Source organism: Nannospalax galili, unplaced genomic scaffold, assembly GCF_000622305.1.
Source record: "Nannospalax galili isolate Female #2095 unplaced genomic scaffold, S.galili_v1.0 scaffold77, whole genome shotgun sequence".
In the NCBI taxonomy this organism is placed as follows: Eukaryota; Metazoa; Chordata; class Mammalia; order Rodentia; family Spalacidae; genus Nannospalax; species Nannospalax galili.
In genome coordinates, this window is record NW_008341457.1 from 3,190,944 (window position 1) to 3,202,489 (window position 11,546).

An 11,546-nucleotide genomic window follows, 5' to 3' on the forward strand; every position below is an offset into this window, starting at 1 on the left:
TTTTTTTACTTTGTGTCTTGAGATAGAGTCTCACTCTAGCCCAAACTAATCTTGATCTTGGGGCAGTCCTCCTTCCTCAGTCTCCCAAATGCTGAGGTGACAGGTGTTCCAGCATGCCCCTTTCTTTGTACCCTCTTGACCCTGAGGGTCATATATCCAAGGCTTCCATGAGGGAAATCAGAGGAACAGCTGGGGGAGGACAGTACCTTGCCCTAGTTTACCACCTTCCTCCCAGGTTCACAGGCCTGTGCCCAGGTACCACTACCTCCCAAGACCTTGTGTGAATCCCGGCTGTTTATGTGACACAGCATGTGAATCAAAGGCACTTTAAGACTTTCCTTCTAGGCTTAAGGCACCTGAAGTGGGGACAAAAGACCCCATGCTGGGGAAACCCCCCCCACGTCCACTCACAGTCTCTACCTGGTTTCCAGCTGGCAGAAGTCCAGGCCAGAGCAGGTGTATGGGAGCCAGAGCCAGGGGCAAGCCTGGGACAGTTTGGGGTACCAATGGAGCAATTTGGCCACCAACTTATTACTAGGATCCCTTAAAACTGGGGAACAGCCCAGACCCAGGAGAAGGTGGGAACGCCTACCACCCTTTAGGCTGTGGGAGATGGGACTTGCATTCATCAGCCAGTTTAGCTCATATTTGAGGGACTGCTGTCTGCCAGCTGAGCCCCTGGAACCCCCAGCTTCTGGCTCTCACTCTGGTCCTTCCAGCCCTCACATTTCCTTGTCCCAGTTAAAGCTGATGCTCCAGCTCCTTTGTTTTCTGTTTCTCTGCTTGAGATACTAGCAACTGTGTTGTCTTCCCACTGCACAGTTCTGGACCTGACAGAGTTTGCACCTATCTCTGCTTCCCAGGTTCGAAGCAGGGAGCCCTCCCCAGCCCCCAGGAAGGGCCCAAAGCCTTCAGACTCCAGGGTTAGGAGTGAGGGAAGTCTACAAATCAACAGGCCACCCCATCTTTGCAGTGTGCTACCTAGACCCCGGGTGAGCTCCTTTTGTCAAAGACCCTCCTGCTGGGACCCATAGGAACACCCCTGGGTCCCTATAAAATCAGACCTCAAGGACCTACCTGTGTTCTCCTAGATGTCTGGAATTATGGCCCAAGAATCAGCTGTCAGGCTGAGACCCTGGCTTCCCATGGCTGCAGCTGATGGCCTGGAGGATGGTCCTTTGGTTAGATTTAAAAAATGGCAGGTGTTCCCATCCTCTGAGTCTCAGTCCCCTCTCCTTGCCCCTTGGACTTTATATAGGGAACTGGTGTGAAGCATCTGGGTCCACATAGGATCTCATGTAGCGCAAGCTGGCTTCAAACTCACCATGTAGTCAAGACTGACTGACCCTGAACTCCTGATCCTCTTGTCTCCACCTCCCAAGTGTTGCAAAGACAGGTGTGCACCACTACACCTGGTTTATGTGGTGCTGGGGGATGAACCCAGGGCCTTGTGCATCCTAGGTGAGCACTTTACCAACTGAGCAAAAAGCATTCTACCCACTGAGCTATGTCAGCAGCCCCCTTTGTTTTTTTGCCTGAATGTATGTAAGTGCTCCTGTGTGTACAGTGTCCATGGAGGCCAGAAGAAGGTATTGGATCTCCTGAAATTGGAGCTACAGACAGTTATTGGCCATCATGTGGATGCTGGGAACTGAACCCCAGTCCTCTGCAAAAGCAGTCAGTGCTCTTAACTGCTGTACATCTCTCCAGTCTCTGTTTTTTGTTTGTTTGTTTTTGAGACAGGATCTTACTAAGTAGCCTGGGCTGACTTTGAACTTGTGGCCATCCTCTACCCTCAGCTTCCCAAGTGCTAGGATGACAGAAATGTACCACCATTAAGGACAGTAAACCCATTTAGGAGGGTGGTAGACATCTGACATCACTTTGAATTCTGTTACTCTATCTCTTTTTAAGGTGGGAACAGACACAGCCAACCCACAGCTGGTGGATATGTCTATACCAGGATCTTTTTTTTCTGTAGCCCCAGGTGATGTCGAATTCACTATGTAGACCAGGCTGGCCTCCAACTCAAAGAAATCCTGCTGCCTCTGCCTCCGAATTGCTGGGATGAAAGGGGTGCACCACCACAACCAGCCTATACTAGGGTCCTTGTATATGGGTGTGGGTCAAGATACACATCAGAAGACAGCTTGCAGGAGTCAGTTCTCACCTTCTACCATGTGGGTCTGGGGGAATCCAACTCAGATCATCCAGGTTGGCAGCAAACCCCTTTACCTGCTGAGCCATGTTGCCAGCCCTACTCAATTTTTTTTTTTTTTTCCCCAACTCTGCACTGAGGCTCAGGGGTAGGAAGCCTGGATAAGATGAGGAAGTGGGGGGTAATATCCAAGTTGGGTGCCTGGGTTACCATGTCTCCCTTCTATTACAGGGTGCAAAATCAAGGCCCTTCGTGCCAAAACCAATACATACATAAAGACGCCAGTGCGTGGGGAGGAACCGGTCTTCATTGTGACAGGTCGCAAGGAGGACGTGGAGATGGCCAAGCGGGAGATCCTGTCGGCCGCAGAGCATTTCTCCCTCATCCGGGCCACACGCAGCAAAGCGGGTGGCTTGGCCGGTGCCACTCCGGGTCCTCCCAACCTGCCAGGCCAGACCACCATCCAGGTGCGCGTACCCTACAGAGTGGTGGGCCTGGTGGTGGGACCCAAGGGTGCGACCATCAAACGGATCCAGCAAAGGACACACACGTACATCGTGACCCCTGGGAGAGACAAGGAGCCGGTGTTCGCAGTGACTGGGATGCCCGAGAATGTAGATCGGGCGCGGGAGGAGATCGAGGCCCACATCACGTTGCGCACTGGAGCCTTCACGGAGGCAGGACCGGACAGTGACTTCCACGCCAACGGCACTGACGTGTGTCTGGACCTGCTGGGGGCCGCAGCCAGCTTGTGGGCCAAAGCCCCCCACCCAGGGCGGAGGCCCCCCACTACTGCCAGTGGCCTGCGTGGGGACAGTGCCCTGGGGGCACCTAGCACCCCTGAGGCCTTTTATGTGGGCAGCCGAGGAGGACCCCCACTGCCAGACCCGGGGCCCGCCAGCCCTTATAGCAGCAATGGGGGTTTCACGTTTGGGGGTGACAGTCCCAGTGCCCCCACGCGGTCGGCCACTCAGGAGGACTGCGACTTCAGTTTCGACTTCCTAGCGCTGGACCTGACTGTGCCTGCCACAGCCACCATCTGGGCGCCCTTTGAACGGGCTGCACCCCTACCAGCCTTCAGTGGCTGCCCCACCGTCAACGGGGCACCCACGCAGCCCGCCACCACTGCGGGTGCCCGGCGCAGCAGCAGCGGGGCGGCCAGCACCCCACGCCACTCTCCCACATTGCCCGAGCCGGGTGGACTCAGCCTGGAGCTGCCGCTGGCACATCGAGGCGCCCCAGACCCCGTGGGCGCCCTGCCGTGGAGACCCCCGCAGAGTGTGCTTCCACCCTTCTCGGGTGGGACCACCTTCTCCAGCACCCCCTCTCTACCCAGCCCCGCCCCGGCCGTCTCCACGCTGGACTCCGCAACCCCGGAGGGCAGCTGCAAGCCATGCACCCCAGCGGCCACGAACCCATCTTCGTCCTCCACAGCCCCACCCGCCTCAACGCTGTCACGCGAATGCGTAGTGTGCGCGGACGGGGAGGCCATGGCTGCCCTGGTCCCCTGTGGGCACAATCTGTTCTGCATGGATTGTGCTGTCCGCATCTGTGGAAAGAGCGAGCCCGAGTGTCCCGCGTGTCGCACGCCGGCCACGCAAGCCATTCATATCTTTTCCTAGCGTGAGCGCATGTGGGGAGCCCGCGGCGCATCCCCGGCCTGGGGAGCGGGGGGGGGGGCACCCCTGGTGGGAGAGGAGGGTGTGGGGGGGCCAGGCTGCGGGATGAGTGTGGCGGAGGGCGCATGATGGGCAGAGGGGCGCACACGTGTCGCAAACAGCTTTAACTCCTGCACCAGGCATGGAGGCGGCCGGACTGCGGCCCAGCGGCAGCGCCTCGGTCCTTGACGAATAACAGTATTTAGTGAACCGGTTTGCAATAAACCGGAGAATTGTCTGTTTGCACTTTTTATTAGGACACCCCAACTCCCCTTCCTGGGGTGATCTTAAATGAAAAAATAACACGATATTTACAACTCAACTGGGCCGCCTTTTTATTTCTTCTTGCTAATTTGGATTTAACAAGTTGTGGGTGCTTGTAGAAAGTTCCAGAAAATGGCAGGTGGCTTTAAAAAACAAAAACAAAAAAACTCCCTCTTTGTGGGGAGGCAAATATATATCATTTTGTACATCAGCCACGGAGTTGCCAGAGGAGGGCAGGAGGGCGATGTCTGGGGGTTCCCGACTACAGATTTCTAAACGGTTTTCTCCTTGGTTCTTTTTGTTTTGTTTTTAAATTAAGAGACCCTTTCCTGTTTTTTGTTGTCGTTTTTTAAAAAAGATTTTTAAAAGTTTTTTTATTGTTATTTTTACTTCACACTTCCCTTGTATAGGTAGGGAATTTATATTAGATATATTGTACTTTATGAAATAAATTTTAAGAACTAAAATATATTTTATTTTAAATAAAACAACGGACCTTTAATCTTTGACAGCTAAATCATCGATTATATATTTGCTGAACTGATTTAAGGGTTTAAAAATATTGTATCAAGAGTTTTATTTTTGGACTTGACAGCCTTCTTAATAAAGTCGTTTTACTATATGTAAGCACTGGCATCCACATGTTGTGGGAGTTGGGGGACTGGGAGGGATGCCGCGACTCCCTGTGCATGACTACTCAGACCCCCAACTTTGAGATCCAGGCTTCCAGTAGGCATTGTCTCTTGTTTGGTATGAAAACAGCTCTAGTGTCTGAGGGTTTGGTCTCCCTACCATAACAGTCCCTTTATGATAATGGGGGGGGGGGATCTGTCTGTCATGCTGTTGTGGGGAGTGTTGACCTGGAGCTGCGCCATGGAGCACACTGTGTGACCTGCAAGGCAGCTCAACAGTTTGGAGAGTGTTTACTCCCAGCTGGTCTGGTCATCCCATCGCCTCCGCCCCCCAGCCCCCAGCAGTTGTTTGTTGCTGCTTCACCAAGGTGACTAGATTCTTGGTGAATCAGCTTTAGAGGGAATGTTGCAGTTTAGAGGAAATTGCTGACAAGAGGCAGATCCCCCTAAGAAAGCTGATCCCACAGGGAAAACTGGGAGATCCCAGAGGGCTTCCTGGGAGAGGTGAGAGGTTGTCTGATCCATACTGGGTACTCTATCCCAGAAAAAGTCAGAGACCACATACCTGACATGGATCCTGGCTCTGTGGGTTCCAGAGCTCACATCCCCCCCACTGTAAGAAAAGTGACTACATCCTAGCTCTAGGGGCTGAAGGGACTGAAGTGTTAAGTTTTTGAAACCAGGCTGATCTGGAACTGGGTATGTAGCCCAGGCTGGCCTTGAACTCACAGAGATCCTCCCCATTGCTGGGGTTAAAGTTGTGCACCACCACACTGGGCTTGACTGTTTGATGCTGCCTCCCCTTACCCACAACACATACTACACAACAAAGCCAAGTCCAAGAATTACCCACCATGATCTTATTTGGAAAAAGGGTCTGAAGAGCAGACCTGGCTATCATCCTGGTTACTGAGAGCCCCATATCCCAGGACAGGTGTCTGGGACCAAGGAGAGTGGAGCCTGAGCACTCAGGAGGCTGAGCTTGGGGAGATCTTGAGTTCCAGGCCAGCCTGGGCTGCCCAGTGTGAGGCTTTTTCTGGAAAAAAGGCAGGTGGCTGGAGAGCTGTGTCAGTGGTTACTCTTGCACTGGCTGCTCTTGTAGAGGACCTGGGTTCGGTTCCCAGCACCCACATGACAACAACCATCTGTAACTTTAGTTTCAGGGGATCCGACACCGTCTTCTGGCACCCATGGGATCTATAGGCAGAGATGCACTTACATACATGCAGACAAAACACTCATACACCTGAAAGAAAAATAGCAAAAAGGGAAAGCCAGGCTTGGTGGCATGTCTACCTTCTCAGAACTGGGGAGTTTGAGGCAGGAGGATCAGTAGTTCAAGGTCATCCTCAGCTACATAGTTTGAGGTCAGCTTGGGTTACATGAGACCCTGTATCAAAAAAGAAAAGAGGAGAAGGGAAGAAAAGAAGAGCTGTGCTTGTAGCTCAGTGGATGAGCCAGATGTGGTGGTGTGCACCTGTCACCCCAGCACTAAGGGAGGTAGAGGCAAGAAGGTCAGGAGTTGAACAGTGAGGAAAGACAGAATGAGGCTGGGCTTGTAGGGATAGAGACACAGCCCACAGACACCCAGGGTCCCAGAGCTGGGGCTTTGGCATCAGCTCAGCCTTGCAGATCTGGGTCTCGGGCTCCAGGGTGATAAGGGACTCAGTATTGTGTTTCTCTTTGTTTAAATGAGTCCACCTTGACACTTTGTCCTGCAGCCCTGAGAAACTAAAATATGGAAGTCCACAGCCCGCTACAGCCAGGGCAGGTTGTTGGGTCAGCGGGGGAGTGTAGCTGTCAGCACAGTGGGGTGGCTTGTGGCCAGAGAGAGCTGATCTGCTGATCTAGATGGCAGAGGGAGCCAAGCAAGGGCCAAGGGTCAGAAACAGACAGGACAGGGTGGGAGGGCAAAGATAACCTTCAGAGGTAGGTAGGGACCCGGGGGCCAAGTGAGTCCAGGAGGGTGTGATGACCATTGTGGGCCCCACAGTAAGGGGTTTGGGTGTTGGGTGACTCTACCACTGAGCCACACCCCCAGGCTTTTACTTTAATCTGTTTTTAGTTTTCTGGGTTATTTGTTATTTATTTTTATTTATTTTGGTCTTTTTGAGACAGGGTCTCCCTGTAGCCCCAGCTGTCCTGGACCTATGTAGACCAGGCTGGCCTTGAACTCACAGAGATCCACCTGCCTCTGCCTCCCAAGTGCTGGGACTACAGGCGTGTGCCACCGTGGCCGGCTAATTTTCTGTATTTTACTACATATATTCATTTGTCAGGGGCAAGCAGGTGTACCTGGACCTGCGGAGGTCAGAAAATTCTCTCCTTCCACCATGTGGATTCTGGGACTTGAACTCAGTTCCTCAGTCCATGCACCTGCTGAGCCATCTTGCTGGCCCTCTTTTCCCTCTAAAACTGTTTTATTGTTCTTAGTTTCTGTGCATGAGTGTATTACCTGCATGTATGTAAGTGCACCCATGTTGCACAATGCCTGCGGAGGCCAGAAGGGCATTGGATCTGCTGAAACTGGAGTTAAGGACAGTTGTTAACCACCATGTGGGAGCTGGGGATTGAACCAGGTCCTCTGCTAAAGCAGCCAGTGCTCTTAACCCCTAATCCATCTCCAGCCCCTAGTTTAAATTTTTTCATTCCATTTCTTCATTTATTATTGGATAGGCAGGTGCCACAGCGTACTTGGGGAGGGCAGAGGAAATCTTGCTAGAGTTGGTTGTTGCCGTCCACCATGTGCTACTCAGGGGACCGAACTCAGATCATCAGGCTTGGCTGCAAGTGCCTTTACCTGCTGAGCTATCTCACCAGCCCTTTTCTTTTATTATTATTGTGGGTGGGGGTGTGTATCTGTGTGTGGTGTGTGGTGTCTGTGCTGTGTATGGTGTGTGTTCTGTGTATGGTGTGTGGTGTATGTGGTATGTGGTGCATGGTGTGTGTGTTGTCTGGTGAGTCATGTGTGTGTTGTGTGTTGTGTTCTGTGTGGTGTGTGGTGAGTACTGTGTGTTCTGTGTATAGTAATGTGTGGTATGTGGTGCATGATGTGTGATGTGTGTGGTGTGCCATGTGTGTTATGTGTGATGTGTGTGTGATGTATGTGGTATGTTGTGTTGTGTGGTGTGTGTGTGTGTGTCGTGTGTGATGTGTGTGGTGTGTTGTGCATGGTGCACACACAGGCATAGGACAGATCAGGACATGGCATGTCTTCCTCTGTCCCTGTCCCTTTCTCCTCTGAGCCGGACAGGGGCTCTGTCCTTGAGTCAGAATTTTGCCCCTTCATCCAAGCAGGAGCATTGTGCTCTCACAATCTGATATCTCACACTCTGATTCTGGTTTCATAGGCATGGGTGGACATGCCCAGGTTTTTACATGGCTTCTGGGGATTCAAACTCATCTTCATCGTTGCCAGGACCCTCACCCACTGAGCCACCTCCACAGTCCTTACTTGTTTATTTCTGAGTCTAAGGAAGTGTGGACCCTATATGGTCTATTTGTGTGTGTGTGTGTGTGTGTGTGTGTGTGTCTTGTGTCTCCCTCTCTCCCTCTCTGTTTAATGAGACAGAGTCACATAGCCCAAGCTGCTCTCAAATGTTGAAGCTGAGGATGACCCTGAAATCTTGATCCTCCTGCCTCCACCTCCAGAGTGCTGGGATGACAGGTGTGTGCCACTAGTCCTGATTTATGAGGTCCTGGAGATGGACCCAGGACTTTGTGTATGCCCAGCAAGCACCCTATAAACTCAGCCACAAGCACCCCACCCACTAAGCTACAATCAATCACTCTATCAATTGAGCTACTAGCCCCAGCAAAATTTTTTTTTTTTTTGGTCTTTTTGAGACGGTCTCCCTGTAGCCCCAGCTGGCCTGAACTTGCTATGTAGACCAGGCTGGCCTTGAACTCACAGAGATCTGCCTGCTTCTGCCTCCCAAGTGCTGGGGTTAAAGGCATTTGCCCCCACACCCAGCTCAGATCTTTTCTTTTCCACTTTATTATTTTTGTTTCATTTTCATTTGTTTTTTAAACAGGCTTACCTAGAACTCACAGAGATCTTCTTGTTTCTGCCTCCTGAGTGCCAGGATTAAAGATATACCCTACCACATCAGCCCTCATGTTTTTCGGGTGTTTTTTTTTGTCATATTTGTAAATTAGTTTTTTAAGGCGTACAGAGATGGCTCAGCAGTGAAGAGCACTGACTGCTCTTGCAGAGGACCCAGTTCCAGGGGATCTGATGTCCTCTTCAGGCCTCTACAGGCATTGAACGACTCGGGTGCACTCACATACGTGCAGGCAAAATACTCATACACATAAAATAAAAATAAATATAGCAATAAACAATTTAAACTTTTTATTTTTATTTATTTTTTTAAAATATTTTATTTATTATTTTTATTTTATGTGTAGAAGTGTTATGCCTGCATGTAGAGGGGTAAGTGTACCTGTGTGGTGCAATGCCCACTGGAGTCACAGACAGTTGTTAGCTGCCATGTGGACGCTGGGATTCGAACCCGGCTCTTCTGCAAGAACAGTCAGTGTCCTTAACCGCTGAGCCATCTCTCCAGCCCTAAACTTTTTATTTTTAATTATGTGCATTTGTGTACATATGGGTGTGTTGCCAGAGTCTAGAAGAGGGCGTCTGATCCCCTACAGCTTGAATTAGCAGGTAGTTCTGAGCTGCTCGATGTGAATGCTGGGAACCGAACCTGGGTCCTCTGGAAGAGCAGTATGCATTCTTCATTGCTGATCCCTCAAATAACTCATTTTTAGCGTATTTCCCAAATGATGCTTAGAATATCCTTATATCCACCTAGACCGCAATCCATTAGGAATTCAAATGTAACGGAGGTGGGGGGTAGATATGATAGTTGTATGATCCATGGTCGAGAGAGAGGAAACCTGGAACTCCAGAAATATTACACCCGGGGCCATCGAGATGGTTTAGCAGGTAAAGAAGTTTATAGCCAAGCCTGAGAACCCGAGTTCAAGTCACGGAACGCACATGATGAAAGAGAACGGACTCCCACGAGATGTCCTCTGACATGCACGTGTGCCCAAACACACTAGATAAATAATTTTAGCGTTTTTATTTTTTTGTTTGTTTATTTATTTATTTAGGAATTTAAATTACAAAACTATCTCACCTGCCCAGAACAAGGCGGCCCGTCCTCTGTTGCCCCCGTGTGGCCATTGCTGCACACGACACCTGCCACATGCAGCAGCGGCACTTCTAAAATCTGCCGCTAGGTGGCGCGGTCGCAGCGCAGACCCTATCCATAGTGGTTTATAACTGTAACCGCGGCTGTTTTATGTGCTTAGCTCAGTAGCTAAGTGGTAGTACCTGGCTGTCATCCCAGCATTCAGGAAGCTGAGGAAGAAGGATCTCTGAGAGTTCCAGGCCAGCCTGGGCTATAGAAAAAGACCCTAACCCAAAAAGAAAAAGGGGGAGGGGTAGTGAGAAGGCTCAGAGGGCATAGGTGATTGCAGCCAAGCATGAAGACCTGGGTTTAATACCCCAAACCCACAAGGTAGAAGGAAAAACTGACTCCTCCACGTTGCCCTCAGACCTCCATACACATGTACTCTGCCACATGGGTGCCTCTCAAAGACATAAATAAAAATTAAGGGCCAGGCATGGTGGCATCCTTTTGTGCCCATCCCCTAGTGCTGGGATAACAGACACATGCCACCAATAACTGGGTCAATTTTTTTAAAGACAGGGTCTCCCTGTGGCCCCAGCTGTCCTGGAACTTGCTACGTAGGCCAGGCTAGCCTAGCTCTCACAAAGATCTGCCTGCCTCTGTGTCCCGTGTATTGGGACTATAGGTATGCACCACCACGTCCAGCAATATTTTGGTTTTTTGAAGCTTACTTTTAGCCACTCTGAAGAAAATTCCAGAAATTTTTAGTGGGTGGCTGGGTGGGCAATTTTCCATTTTGTGAATTTCTTGTATCTTGAAATAAAAAATGAATCCAGGAGGTTAGGAAATTAATGTATTCTGTGGTTAGTTTATTTTTAATAAACCAACCATTGTGGGCTCAGGGCGTGGGAGATTCTCAAAGATCACTCCTGCCTGGACGCCCACAAACAGATGGAAATAAACATTTTAGGTAGGTCGTTTACCAAGACACACAGTCAAATAGACTCACCACACTTAGTTCTGTTTTAACCCAGAAACAAATGTCCTGGGTAGAGACAGAGCTTGTTCTTGTTCTTGGTCTGCATAATTCCTTTGTTTTGGTTTAGTTTTTGGTTTTGTTTTGTTTTGTTTCTTTTTTTGGTCTTGTTGAGACAGGGTCTCCCTGTAGCCCCAGGTGGCCTGGAACTCACTATGTGGAACAGGCTGGCCTTGAACTCACAGAGATCCACCTGCCTCTGCCTCCCAAGTGCTGGGATTACAGGCGTGCGCCACCAAGCCCAGCCTTGATTTTTGTTTTTGAGATAGAGGTTTTTTTGTTTTTGTTTTGTAGCACCAGCTGGTCTGGAACCCACTATGTAGACCAGGCTAGCCTCGAACTCACAGAGATTCGCCTGCCTCTGCTTCTGGACTGCTGGGACTAAAGGTGTGGGCCACCACTCCCAGCCCTTCTTTCTTTTATTAGATGAGAGTCTGTATAGCCTAGGCTGGCCTTGAACTCCTGATGCTCCTGCTTCTACGTCCCTAGTGCTGGGCTAACAGGTGTACACCACCATGTGGGATGGAACCCAGGACTTTATGCATGCTAGGGGAGAATTCTATCAACTGAGCCACAAGCACTCAATCCACTGAGCCACAAGAAGCACTCTACCCACTGAGCCACCAGCACTTTATTCATGAGCCGCAGATCCGG

The 11,546-nt window shown here is 50.5% G+C and overlaps 1 protein-coding gene across 1 annotated transcript in view; it reads left to right on the top strand.

The window, feature by feature from the left end:
• Positions 1–4,707, top strand: part of Mex3d (mex-3 RNA binding family member D) — a 7,927-nt gene extending 3,220 nt beyond the window's left edge. Inside the window, exon 2 of the mRNA XM_008837147.3 lies at positions 2,390–4,707. Coding sequence (XP_008835369.1) covers positions 2,390–3,780 — 1,391 coding nt within the window. The 3' untranslated portion in view covers positions 3,781–4,707. The remainder of the gene's footprint in view (positions 1–2,389) is intronic.
• Positions 4,708–11,546: the final 6,839 nt, after the last annotated feature.